We start from the raw sequence: 14542 nt of genomic DNA, 5'->3' as shown, positions 1-14542 counted from the left end.
AGGTATCGTGTAAACTCGGGCAAGGCAAATACAGAGATACTAGGTGGTCTTTTTTGCCACTTCTTCAGAATACAGTGAAAAAAAAAAGTTCCAAGTACATAAAAGTTTGTGGTCATCCATATATTAATGCATGTTAAGCATGTTTTACAAACAAGATTAAAAGTTGAAGCCAGTAAATGTGTTGAACTGATGAACAAAGCATTGAATTGGTCCAAATATTTGCGTTTTCACATTCTAAGAGAATCAATCCATTCATTTTTGCGTAAATCAATCCAATACCATTCACTCCCATAATTTGGGAAGACAGCAGTAAAAAGTAAAGGATATATTATATATATACCAGTTGACTTACCTGACTGAAAGCATCATCTTTTAAACTGTATAAAAACACGCCATGAGCATGAGCAATTTTAGTTAAGAGAAACATCAAAAGTTGACATACACACACACACAGACACAGACACAGACACAGACACATACAAGGTGTTGGTGGGTAGTACTGTACAGTAGTACTACTTTTCTTTTGAAATAATGGAAGAGTGAGTGAAGAAAAGCATATCCCTAGGCCTAAATTTCAAGATCATCCAAAGAGAGGTCGTCATTTGCAGTCAGCAACTTCAGTTTCTGCAAATTCATATTAAATTAAGTATTAACCAACCACATATCACAACAAAACCAACCTTTTAAATTACTTATATATCTCATCTCATGTTTCTAATATATATATATATATATATATATATATATATATATATATATATATATATATATATATATATATATATATATATATATATAGAGAGAGAGAGAGAGAGAGAGAGAGAGAGATTGTTCATTTGACAAATACACAGATTTGGATGTCTGTCGTTAGGATGGACAGGCCAGGCCAAGCCAAGTAGCATAACAAGTCAGTGATGGAACAACATAAAACAAACTACCTCTAACAACTTCAGGAGGAATCTGATCTGCTTTTGACCTTATTGCCGTTACTAAGACTTTGCAATATAATATTACGACTTAACCTGTAAGAGTTCAAAGGCTTCCACAAATTGCGTCTTCAACCCATATATATTCACAAGGGAATTACAGAAGGCAGATTCCGAATTTCACCAAGGGGATCCATCAGAGGCCTCTAGTCTACAGCATTCTAATGAGTAATGACAACTGAGATTCCCGTTGGCTTGGCTTGTTTGTTAAATTAGGCCCATTTTCTCCCTACGTTATATTTATCTCGATGCTACTTGTAGTTGAAATATTCCAAAATCAATAGAAATCTCTCTGGTTCCCATGTAGACATAGCACATTTCCCCGATCGTGTGTTCTTTGTATCTTATATTTGCCTATTTTGTCATTTACATCACTAATACTCTATGGCATATATATATAAAAAATAAAAAATAAAAACTCAATAACATTAGCACCAATATAATATTGCACAGAGAATGTTTTTTTTTTTTTTTTAAAAAAAAGATCATGGTGGTTTGGTCATATTGAAAGGAGGCAACTAACAATTGCGGTTAGGAGGGAGGGTAGAGATGTTGAAGATCAATGATATCGAGAGAATGAAATAGGAAGGTTAGATTTGAAGAAGTTGGCCTTTACCAAATACCAAGGATAGGAGGCTTGAATCTTTACTTTCAGTTGTATTGCTTGTATCTAACCTGTTTCTTTATTCAGAAAGCCCCCAAGTTTATTCTCTATTCCATGTTGATGCTTCATATGTTATATATGTAGAGGTCATGATTATCAATACAGGCCTTGACCTTTGGCAGAGGCTTGGGTGTCTACATCTTACCTCCCTTTACCCTATGCATAGCATATGGAACTTGGATACTTCAAATATGATGAAAGCTATTCGTAACCCACAATTCATAATCATATGTTATAAACTCCCCTGCTTGCTTTGATTTTATCCATATGGGTTGAGTTGCTACAGACTAGCCCAGTCATTTTTTGATTCATAACAATGATGGAACTTATTGGTAGCCCAACTTAGTGGTAAAACTTCTCCATGTGGGATGATTTATTATAACTCCCCCACATAAACTCTTTCACTCTTGTATCCATGTGGGATTACATGATTCATGCAACAAACTAAAAACCCAAGTAGTATCATGCTCTAAATTGTCAAAAAGACAAAAACAACCAGCTAATTAGACTTGTTTGCAATCATAAACTTTTACCTTCATTTCTTGTTTTTACCTTTTCTTCAACTTTGGCAATCATACGTTTTCCTCTTGTGTATCCCCTCAAAACCTTCCTTCAGGGTTCAACCCAACTTTGAAAATCCTCTGCAATTGATTTATTTCCCACTCCCTAATAATCCGATTTCTCCTTTTTCATACTCTTCATTGTTTATCATTAAGTATAGAGCGGAGAAAATGGAGTGTTGCGAATGAAAAGGAAAAAAGAAAACATGGATCATGGAAATGGAATACCAAGCAGCAGAATCTGTATTAGGGGCAGGCATGACTGATATTTCAGATTGTTTACTAATTCATGTACTTAGACATAACAAGTACTTAGTCCATGTATGGGCTATGGAATCCCTAAACAGAGTGTGGAGTGTTTTACTGGATCTCAAATTTCAGATTGAAAGTTTGCCTTGAAGAAAAAGAGAGAGGTTACTGACCGTGATAAATTGTGGAGGATCATCCAGACTAGATGAGCCTAGAACGACTTCTCTCTTCAATTTAGTAGTCAACTTGTGGCAAACCCGCAGCTGAGAGAGTAATCATCAGATAGATGTAAGAATCTGTGTGTTATATCATCATAAAAGTAAAAACAACTGATTACAAACTGTTTACCTCTGATCTAGTTGCTCCACCAACGATAAACACAAAAATACGTCTCCCCATCTTCTTGAAGTCACTAGATGCATGCCTCAAAATGGAATCACTGCAACAAAGGTAAAAACAAATAAATAAAATGTATTTTAATAATAAAAAATGACAAGAGTACCTTGAATAGCCATCTTCAGAATCTCGAGGTCTGGCCCATGTTGCTGTTCGTCTGGATCTCATTGAATGAGCAGCAGCATGAGGTTCAACCGCTTTTGCTGACTCAGACTGTGTCCTCCCATGAAAAGTGGGACTTGGATCATTCATACACGGGTAATCACTTTTTGGTAGTTCATTTTTGCTAAGTTTTTCAATAAGCTCCTGAAAAACATGATAATCATCAATTCATGTACTTCCTTCATGAAAAACACTACTTACTATCATAACCATACCTCGATCATAGGATAAAACCGTGATAACTGCCAAGCTGCTTCTTCATCCGTACGGTCTTTTCTTAACCCATGTTTCTTCTGAAAAAAAAAAAGATGACATTTTAGAAATATAAGTTACAATAAAAGTTGTAACACTTCAGACGTAATTAATTATACCTTGTGAACATCAAATTTTAAAGAAAAGGCAGCGAGTGAGTTCTTTTTGGAATCTGATGATCCCTCGAGAAATCTCATGTTGTATACAGCACTCATATCATCTTGGGGAAGTCTTGCTAACTGGAAAACATATAGGAAAAAAGAAATTATAAGTTCAAACAGATGCCAAAACGGTAACTAAATATCCATATTTCATGAATTTTAAAGGCTTGCCTCCATTAACTTTGCAAGTTTGTCACTCTCAAACTTCTCTGGGTGAGTTGCTGCATATATCATTAATAACCGCAGTTTATTTTCACGAGCAGCATCCTGCATGAAGAGGGATAAAATTTTGTGGATACAGAAATGAATTTTTGTAGATAGATAAGGTTTTAGCTTACTCACTGGATGTGTTCTCAGGAAGTTGATGACCTCTTTAGTTCCTGCATCTCCAAATACAAGGTCCTGTTCTAGTTGTCCCACTTCTTTAAGCCCCAAATCCCTAATTATTTTGTTAATCTTATCAGCAATCTGCATCAATCAAATCCATACACAGTTACAACATCATCATTACAGATCTTCCTTTTTTTTTCTTTTATGCCAACTTACATCAACATGGAGGGATAGTTTGTCGATCTGTTCACTATATTGTGGCAATGCTTGAACCATCTTTTGCAAGTCTCGAGTAGATAGCTCACCACCACCTCTACGCACAAAAACAAAATATTTCAAATCAGGTATTAAGTTTTTTTTTTAATTTACACCAATAAATCATATGTAAACAGACCTTGAGCCATGCATCTGTGCAGCTTTATTCTTGGACACAAAGCTTGTCATCTTGTCATGCAACCGTACACTAGCCTGACAATGCATGATTTATCAAAAATAAAAAATATATATATAAATCCGAATGCATCTGGTAAGAACTAAAAGAAAGAAGCCCATGAGTCATACATCTGCTATATGTGAATGGCGGAGCTCTAGCCATACAGGATCATGATCTTCTAGAAGGACCTCTTTCTTTTCTGGAAGGCCACCTGTTTTGCTTGCAACCTAAGTAGTATACTTACTTGATTTATAATAGCAAAATAAATGTAAAAACAAAAAATCCATGCCTAGAAACAGAGACTAACCTCATGAACATATTTATTCCCATCCATGTTAAGTAAATCATGGCACATGGCATCATATGTCCATTCGTGAATAACAGGAGCAATCTAGAAAAAAATAAATAAATAAGAAAAATTAAAAACAAGAGATTGCAATAAGAATATAAGAATGTAGAAAGTATGAACCTGATCGATTGATCTATCTAGAATGAGCAGCTCGCAGGTTTCTGTTTGAGGAAAATTGAAGTTTTTGAGAGCTTTATACTTGATAAGACAATTCCAAACAGCTGCAGCAAGCTTTGTAGGTATCAAATCACGAATTGTTGTCATTGTCGTAGGGTCAAGGGATTTGGCAGCACGATAACGTACAAATGGGAACTCCTGAAAAGAGTTTATATAGCTTGATAAAAAAAAAACTAATATATATATATATTTTTTTATTAAAAAAAATAAAAGAAGCAAAATTGCATACCAATAATGAAGCAAATACAGTTGCAATTCGGTTGGCCATCACATTCAAACATTCATCTCCTTTTCGGGTCATTACCTCATTCCCATAAAGCTCTTCCAAAACCATTGTGTTATCAGTGATAAAACACTGTAGAGTAATAGAAATTGACTGGTCAACACCAAAAAAGATAGCATATATATATATATATATATATATATATATATATATATATATATATTTCAAAGAAAATAAAATATTACTTTAATTGACTAAAAAGCAATTTAGTTTAACATGTACCTGGCTATCAATGGCAAAGTACTCCAAGTTCATCTGCAAATCCGTCTCGAAAGTAAATACAAGTACAAAATCTAATTATATTACAAAAAGAAAAAAGATCCAAGATGAGCTTAAACCTCTTTCATAGCACGTAAACGAGATTTTATACTTTGCTCTTTTTTTATGTAGTTAACCAATTCCTTTGGAACTGATGAACTGAAGAACACGTAGGCACTGGAAGGAAAAGGAAGCAAATATTAAGGAACCATAAGAAAATCTGAATACTGTGTTTTTTATGAGATGAAAAAGAGGGAATATGATCTTTTCACATACTCTCTATAAAGAGGTGTTTTTCCAGACATGTCAGATAGGAGCATAACGACACTGCATTTTAAGATAAGCAAGTTAGGCATTGTAAATGTAAGAGTTAAAATCATATATTTGTTGTATAAGAGTAAGAAAAGAAAAGGATTTTGATATACTTCTCTTTTGTTGGCTGGATGTAGTACACTGCATCCATAGTGGGTAGTGGTTGTCTTCTCTTGTTTATGTCTTCCACCACTGCAGAAAGAAGGAAGATTTAAACAGTGTCACGTGATTGATGTGATGATAATCAACATCATTTCTTGTTTTTAAGATAGACAAAATATAGTGAAGATCAAGAATGAAGAATTCAAACTTTCTGAGGCAGGCCTTTTACGTCTTACATGAAACTCCTTCATCTGTGATGTCTGCCATCTTGCATGAGCATGACATTATTTTAACAGTCACTTTATCCATGATCAGTACCTAACCAAACAAGTGCCAGAGACCAATAGCTATCAATAACCCATAAATTTTCAGACCATTGTCAATCATGTGACTACAAGCTTGTAAATAATACCTTCCAATTTGATTTTGAATCTGGGCTTCTTGCTGTTCTCAGCATTTCATACAATAATCCTGCACATAATAATGATTGAATCAAATGTTTGTCTTCAAAACAGATTTACAAATCAGTAACTTTCATAACATGAACTTCTAAGCATCTAAAAGCTAAAGTCTCGGTTGCTACCATAAATATGTTAAAATGAGGAGGTCAGGTTTCAATCCTTGTTCGATTCAACTTCACTAAAACTTGCTGTTTGATTAGACAAATTATAAAACAAGATCAAAGGAAATACATAACCAATTGTTTCAGATATTAGGATCATTAAAACAAGCTTCCTTCTACCTAATTAAGACAACTTTTCTATTTTGTTAATTAAACAAAAATTGAGGGAACTGAACTTTACCTTTCCATACAGCTTATTACGGTTCTCTTCTGTAACTTATTCATTATGCTTCCAAAAACTCAACTACACTTATATCCTCTTGTTGCATTCCTTCTCATAATTATCCTAACCAATTGTTGCTTAAAAGGTGCTTTGTAAAAATGCATGCAATAAATATCATCTTCTTCCAATATTGTCACTCAGAAGTTGATATCTCCACTCCAGTGAAATATAAATTCTATTACTTATTAGAATATATTAACTTGATTTAAAAATTGATTCAAGTGTTGAAATTCTAAATAATCTCCTTTGTTTTGTTTTGATTTGATGCTTTAGTAAAATACCCTTATATATAGTGGTGGAATGAATTTGTGAATTGGCACTCTCCTGATGTGAATTTGTGGCCTTAAAAGCATCTTATATCACCACAATAAACCAACAATTACTATGTTACTAAGCCTCATGCACCAATCAAAACAAAGATAATATACTAGAGATGCAGTAGTAGACTTTGTTAACCTGATGAAGACTACTGAACTTAAGATACACACATGCTATTAGTATTAGCCCATTAAGTTAGTGTCCATTTGCAAAGGCACAAGGTTGTAACAATTTTGTTAGCCTAGTAAAATTACCAGAATTGTTATGTAGAGTTAGAAGTGCAAATAAGGGTAACACCACAATCTTGATTCTTGATGTCAGTTGGCACCACTAATACCCCAAAATGGGATTGTCAGGTTTTCAAGCCTCATCTGGTTAAAATCTAAAAGAGTTTCTGACTGATTAAATGAAACGAAAGAGGGAAATAAACGATGAACCATAATTTCATATAATGGTGTTCTGTAAAAACTCACACAAGCAGTACTTTTTCCAATTCCCATTATAACCATCTGAACTCGGCATCTATAAGTCTAGTGATATTGTGAATTCAATTAATTGTAAAACACATCAGATTTACAAACGATTTCCTTAATTTTCAAGTCTCGACAGGAAACATTGTGGAGGAATTATAAGCATGAACGTTTTCCTCTATGTGAACCTACATCCCTACAGATTTTTTTACCATTCATGAATTGAAAGAAAACTCAAACCACAACTTCGTAAGTTACCTATATGATCAATTCAAACAAAAAGCATACACTGCAGCTTTTGCACGACTTATTCAACTTGATCACAACCACAACTAAACTTGAAAAACACAAATGCACAATTAAAAGCGAATATATCGTACATATAGGGAAAGAAACTCACGATCACGAGTAATTTGTCTGAAGTTTTTATATTCGCTGCCTCCTTGAGACGAAGTATCCGAATCCGACATCGACATATTTGATTCAAGAAGCTAATTACTACAAAAATCAGTGCGTGAATCGATCGAAGAAAACCTCAAAGTTCAACAGGAAACACAGATCACAGCAATCAGTTCTATGGTGGTTTGAAGATGGGGGAGAGAGAAAGAGAGAGACCTGAAATGTAAATAAAAGGGGTGTAAGAGTGAATATGGGTTGACTTGGTGGTAACCCGCGTTGAAATGGCCCGTACCCGAATATATAATGATGTATTTATCCGACTTGGAATATGTGGATCGGGTCGGGCGATGGCTTAGAAGGGTAACTTGAGGACGTAATTGATTTGTTATAGAATAAGTCGCAAACCAATATTGAATATTCCCGTTCTCTTTTCTGCAATTAGAAACGGAAACCCTACCCAACACTATCTATTTATTAGGAATAAGATTTGTTAAGGTAATTAACTTTTTGGGTTTTTCACATATAGGTAGTTATTTTATTTTTGTATACATCTAGGTAATAAATTTTTTGGAACTGTTCACATATGATCATTATGACCTGCTGTAGTAGGTTACATCCAGCTACAGTAGGTCATAATGGTTATACGTGAACAGTTTCATCAAGTTCGTTACCTAGATGTGTACAAAAAAAATAATTACCTAAATATGAACAAAACCAAAAGTAAGAGTAAATTACATGAATTGTCCCTATGGTACAGGAGAATTTGTGCATTTGATCCCTAACTTATTCTTTTTAACTCGGATGGTCTTTACTATTTATTTTTGTTGCGCGCTTAGTCCCTATCTTACCTAAAAAGACTATTATGCCCTTATTAATTTATTTTTTTAATTAATTTTCTTATTTGTGCTTTTTTATATGTTTAAAAAAATTAATAGATCTCACATATCTGTATCTCCTCACCGTAAATCTGAAACCATATTTGAGAAATTTAATTTGGGTCCCACCGGTCACCATCTCATCTCACATCCTCTTCAACCTCTATTTTCTTTCAATCTTTAGTGACATGAAAGTCTTCACCATCCTTTTTTTTTGTCCTTCAACTCTGACGAACAAAGACCATAACCCACGGTCTCTTCACTTTATTGGGTTGTGGTGTTGGTTCGCTGAAGTTGAAGGACCGAAAAAGAATAGATGGTGAAGACTTCGTTGTTATTAAATATGGAAAAGAAATAAAAGTTTAGGATGATGAAAGATATGATGGTGAGAAGATACAGATATGTGAGGTCTATTAGTTTTTTTAAACATATAAAAAAATACATAAATAAGAAAATTAATTAAAAAAAATAAATTAGTAAGGACACACTAGTCTTTTTAGGTAATACATGGACCAAACGCAACAAAACAAAACAGTAGGGACCATCCGAATTAAAAAAATAAGTTAGGGACCAAACGCATATATTCCCCCAACCCGCAGGGACCATTCGTGTAATTTACTCTTACTTTTGGTTTTGTTCATATTTGGGTAACTATTTTTCTTTTGTACACATCTAGGTAACGAACTTGTTGAAAGTGTTCACATGTAACCATTATGACCTACTGTAGCTGGAGGTAACCTGCTACAGTAGGTCATAATGGTCATATGTGAACAGTTTCAAAAAGTTTGTTACCTAGATGTGTACAAAAAAAGATAGTTACCTACATGTGAACAAACTGAAAAGTCAATTACCTTAATTAGTCTTATTCCCCAATTTATTATCCTCGGATACTTAGAAAAAATATTATATTATTTTTATATATATTAAAAGATAAACAGTATTACATTAACTTCAACAATCAGGCTCATTGATTGTTTCTTTAATAATTTTTCACCCTTAGATCAATTTGATAACATCATCTTGACGAAATAAAAAGAACATCGTTTCTTTAACAACAATTATGTGTCTCCTAAATGATATTCAAAGTTTCCAAACTTAAATTACATTCGAAACCTAAAATCACAAAAACCTTAACCCTAATTCGTCTTCCCATTGCAACATGACACCAACATGCCTTCTCTATCGAGGAACTCTCTATTGATCGATTCAATTCAAAGATTTTACAAGTAACATATTTGCAAAAAACTAGCGACAGATAATGAAGAAGAATGTTTCAAATTTGATTTCATCTTCTCATCATACATATAAATTAAAATACGGTCACTCATCTTACAGGTAACATATTTGAAATTTGATTCCATCTTCTCCACCTTTTTCTTTCAAAGTTTGGGGCAAAGCCCTAAAATATCGTCAATGAAGAAGATTAATGGAGACTTAAGGCACTTGAATAAGATGAACTCTAATGTGTGATGAAGCCTGTAACGACTAGCATCAATGTTGTTATTTCTATTGCAAGTTTTGTTTAATCGATTTTAAGTTATAACAAACAATCGACTCTTAGTCCACGTAACAAACTCAATTGGGTTTTCAGTTTTAGAGCTTTACTTTTGTCTAATCGATTCAAATCACATAGTCGATCACCTGCTTTCATCTCTCATTTTGCCTCCGTTTGATTTCCTACAATTTGATCGATGCCCAGGTTTATTGATTTTGATATATTTCTTATTTCAAATGAATTATAGTTTATAGAGTTTACTGATATCATTTTATTTTTACAGAAACGCTTCCAGTGGCTGTTGGGATTTTGAGTTCATTGAACCTAGCAAGGTTGCAAGTTGCATCATACCATTTGTTAACATTGTTTTGAATTATTTTTCTCTTGAAAAGAGACTTCGATAGAGCTCTAACAAAATTCCTTCTGCTAGATTTTCAATCAATTATGATGGTTGATGACATGTTAAAATTTATAATTACTTGATTTAATCAATTTTATGTTTTTCATTTTTCATATGATGGCGTGTGCAGGGTGAAGGAACATGGAGTTTGTGTTAAGAGGAGGAACAAAAGACGAAGTAACACACCTTCATTCACGAAGGTGCAAAATTCTGATAAGAAAATGAAAAAAGTTTCAAGGAAAAGAAAAAAAAAAGACAAAGAACCGTCGGAATTGGTTATTTCCACTAGTCATGTTAATGAGGGTAAAAACATTGTTGTAATGAGTGACAAAAAGAACAAATTGAAGAAAAGGAAAATAAATAAAGAAAATAGTGAGGGAGGTGATCATGAAGGCGTTCCACATGATAATGTAAGTGAAGATATGCCAACCAACAAAATGGTATGCACTCGCAAGCTTTGACTAATTTAATAAGGTATTGTTTCTTTTTCTCCCAATAAGGCATTGTTTCATTTGTATGGCTACATTACATAATATAATATGTCTTTAAGTCTTAGCAGATAATCTAGAATGTGCAAATTCTCCAAAGAAGATGAAAAAAGCTGCAAGAAAAAAAAAAGCAAAGGCATGGAGACGAAAAGAAGATGGTGTCGTTGAACATCTTTTGCACTCTAATGAAGTTGGAGCCAATTCTAACCAACAAATTGGTATGATATGAACTCTCATACATGGTTCTATAATGTTGTTTCTTTCATTTTTTTATCTTGAATAGTTTATTGCAGAAAAATACAATGTCCTTTTTTTATCTTTTAGTATATGCAATGTGCTTTATCTTTCACCTATAATAGTGGCACAGTAACACTCATGTTTTTTTACCGATCATAGCATAATAGCAACATATTTAGATTTTCTTTACATACTATAGAATAGCAGTAGCAATATGTAACAAACTAAACTGATCAGCAAATTGTAGATCTCAAAAGTTGTTGTCGAACTATGGCCCAGCCAGTTACGTGTCTTAAGAATAGTAATCATATAATCCTTCGTTATGCAAGATATCATTTGGACATAAAACATGGAACAAAATCAATCTCATTGTCCAAGACTTTGTTTCCCGATTTCTGATTTGTAATGACAAAGAACTAATTGAACACATCACTTTAGTCATGGCCGGGCCCGACACTATAAGTCAACACTAAATCACCGGGGGGCCAAAAATATCACTTTTCTCGATAAGGCAAAATGAACATATAAACTTTGACTTATATCGTTGCACCATTTACTCATTAAATCATGCACAACAATACGTTTTATAACTTCAAGTTACCGATGCGTTTACATATCATCAATGCACAACCAATTTGCAAACTACAACTCATATATCTCAGTTTAAAGATTGTAAGATACTATCATCTAAGAATTACTCGTGTTAAATTCCATGAAGTAATTCTCTAGGTGTGGGTTAATTAAATACTCAAATCTCCATTTCAAAGTACTCATGAATATTGCAGCAACACAATTACCATGTCTAAAACTCTTTAGACAATATAAAATTCAATTCATGACAGTCTTGATTCACCACCATCGGGGTGGTTGACTTTGTACGCAGGGCGTACAAAGGCTTACATAGGGCGTACGCTCGTTAAGTCCAAAATCATGATAGGTGCTTAATGGCTTAAATACTTAAGCCCATATTCTAGATCCATTGACTAAATGTACCTCAGAACCATAAAGTCTCAAACTTTAATACTTTGGACGTCCAAAAAGCCCTTAATACATGGTCTTAATCCATTAAGACCTTTCTACTACTTGCATAGGACACATTTAGCCATCGGGACTTTACTTTTATCATTTAGAACCCTTCCTAGGGTCTGAAAGGGCAGCTTAACACGTCCAAATCATAACATGCACAATATTGGGACTTTTTGGGACAAGAATGGTGTCATAAAGCTATTAAGGCAATATCTACATCATACAAGCATAAAGGCAGAATCTTTTAACCTCTTGGAGCTTCTAGAGGACAAGATAATCTCAGATCTTCAAGTTTGCTTCACTTCTCCAACACCTTCATGCAATTCCTTCTTCTTCTTCTACTCAAAACACACACTTTTAGCTCATACACTCAAGAGAAAGGTTAGGGTTTGGGGAAAACGACTCAAAGCTATGGAGGCTAAAATGATAGAGGGTTATGAGCTCATAAGGACACTTATATAACACCAAACCCTAAATATTAGGGTTGTCTCCTGACGTGAGTACGCCTAGCGTACTAGGGCACGCCTAGTACTCTCAGCATACCCTTATGTACACGTAGCGTACTCCTAATCCAAAATTGTGTTATTAGCCATTAGGGCATCTCATGGCTATATCCTCCCAACCCCAAGGACTAAAAATGACAATGATAATAATGAGGGAAAGATTCGAAAATACCTGCAAAATCTTGGGATGTTACAAAAATAAGAATTGAGAGAGGAGATGGGAGAGGGGGCTCAAAATTTTGGCTATTTCTTTAAAGGAATGAGTGGGACGAAATCCTTAGGGGTGAGGTCCCTTTTATAGTGCAACAAGGATGCTCTGGATAACCCTAATCCAAATATAATAACAATATTTTAAATTCGATAATTATCCAACTTCATATTTATCCACATGAGATATTCTAGAAACCCTAGAATTGATGGGATTTACACACAAGAACTTTATTATGTGCCCATGCAAACCCTAATGCTTGGATCTAGGTTTCTCTATTGTACATGCATTGTATCCAAGACTTACAAACCCTAATCTAGCATACATATTTCGAACATATCAAGATATACCAGATCTAGATGTTTACCTCTTGAACAATATTGGATCTTTTTCTTCTTGGAGCTTAAAGTCACAAGTATAACTCCTCTAATGACTTACAAACACCACACAATCAAGAAGTCAATTATGAGAGAGGGGAGAGATGCTAAAAATTGGCCCTAGGGTTTCCTTGGAATCAAGTGGCCGAAAATTGCATGTATGGGTCTCTATTTATACTCTAGGCTGCTAGGGTTTCAGTCAAAACCCTAATGGACAGCTTAATCACCAAGCAGCCCATAGAACCTTCTGGAATAAGGCCTATGGACGAAATTATGATGGACTTTCATCATAATTTCGTTCACCCTTTAATCCATTAGGTTTTCCAACCCAAAAAACCAACTATCACGCATTTGACAGTTCAAGCCCCTATATTTAATTAATCTATTTTAGTCATAAAATTAATTCCTAATTAATTTATGACTAATATTAATTAAATAATACGATTTCCCTTTTAATATATTAATCATATAATATATTAATAAATCATAATATCCTTTCTCTCCATAAATTACCGTGTCAAGTTGCTTTGGTGAAGGCAACCCAAAAGGACCATGCACAACCGGGTCAAGTTCATACCAAATATAGTTTCAGGCTTAGACACTCATACAACGGTCTCCCACTTCGATAAGTCTAATAACTATATCTCACATATGACTTCAGGTTTCGGTTAGCAATCGTAGCTCTTATACGTTGTTATCAACTCTGATCAAAATTTTGTCCTTTAGATAAGGGATCGTATAATCCTCAGTTCTAGATATCATGTTGATAATCACATGGACACATGGTCACTCTTATTGTTCAGCACATTGTTCCTCGATCTCCGATTTGTTTGACATAGAACTTAGTTGAACACATCAACTTTTTCCTAACCGAGCTCAGCGCATAAGTCAAACCAAATCATCAAGTGGCCAAATATCGCTTTTATCCTCTTGGAATAAAAGGAATAGATAAATTTCGACTCATATGCTCTTATTATTCACTGGCTAAATCATACACAACAATACGTTTTATAACATCAAGTTACTGATGCGTTTATGCGTTATCAATGCACAACCAACCAACAAATAATAACCATATCTTTAGGTTTAAAGATTATATGATATTATCATCTTGCGATCACTCGTGAAAAATTCCATGAAGTGATACCAGCAAGCATGGGTTTATTCCAATGCTCAAATCACAATTCATAACCACTCATGAACTTTGTAACAAACCTTTTCCATGCC

At 34.1% G+C, this 14542-nt stretch overlaps 1 protein-coding gene across 2 annotated transcripts; it reads right to left on the bottom strand.

The window, feature by feature from the left end:
- Positions 1 to 310: 310 nt before the first annotated feature.
- Positions 311 to 7937, bottom strand: LOC145034267 (SNARE-interacting protein KEULE-like). 2 transcript variants are annotated; one of them, XM_078982641.1, is made up of 21 exons: positions 7708 to 7937; positions 6087 to 6145; positions 5911 to 5992; positions 5686 to 5764; positions 5537 to 5587; positions 5341 to 5437; positions 5225 to 5257; positions 4949 to 5074; positions 4663 to 4857; positions 4501 to 4584; positions 4322 to 4420; positions 4155 to 4228; positions 3977 to 4073; positions 3773 to 3898; positions 3602 to 3697; positions 3389 to 3508; positions 3233 to 3310; positions 2962 to 3161; positions 2808 to 2898; positions 2633 to 2722; positions 311 to 624 (listed from the first exon to the last, which is right to left on the bottom strand). In XM_078982641.1, exons 1-21 carry the CDS (start codon positions 7781 to 7783, stop codon positions 568 to 570), a joined length of 2010 nt encoding a protein of 669 aa, XP_078838767.1. In that variant the 5' UTR covers positions 7784 to 7937; the 3' UTR covers positions 311 to 567. The 2 variants fall into 2 exon arrangements, with proteins under 2 accessions (XP_078838767.1, XP_078838768.1); XM_078982642.1 differs by having other exon boundaries at positions 5883 to 5992; positions 7708 to 7786.
- Positions 7938 to 14542: the final 6605 nt, after the last annotated feature.

The sequence above is a fragment of the Lactuca saligna genome, chromosome 3 (genome assembly GCF_052625555.1).
Source record: "Lactuca saligna cultivar CGN05327 chromosome 3, ASM5262555v1, whole genome shotgun sequence".
NCBI lineage: Eukaryota > Viridiplantae > Streptophyta > Magnoliopsida > Asterales > Asteraceae > Lactuca > Lactuca saligna.
Note: the sequence above shows the minus strand (reverse complement) of the source record. Positions and strands in the feature narration are given on the sequence as shown.

What these genes read in the sequence shown, in the direction of transcription:
- LOC145034267 (XM_078982641.1), bottom strand. Translation starts at nt 7,783, where the DNA reads ATGTCGATGTCGGATTCGGATACTTCGTCTCAAGGAGGCAGCGAATAT. An exon ending in CAGACAAATTACTCGTGATC is followed by an intron (nt 6,146 to 7,707) that starts GTGAGTTTCTTT and finishes TATTATGTGCAG; the next exon opens with GATTATTGTATGAAATGCTG. An exon ending in GCACAGATGCATGGCTCAAG is followed by an intron (nt 4,074 to 4,154) that starts GTCTGTTTACAT and finishes TTTTGTGCGTAG; the next exon opens with AGGTGGTGGTGAGCTATCTA.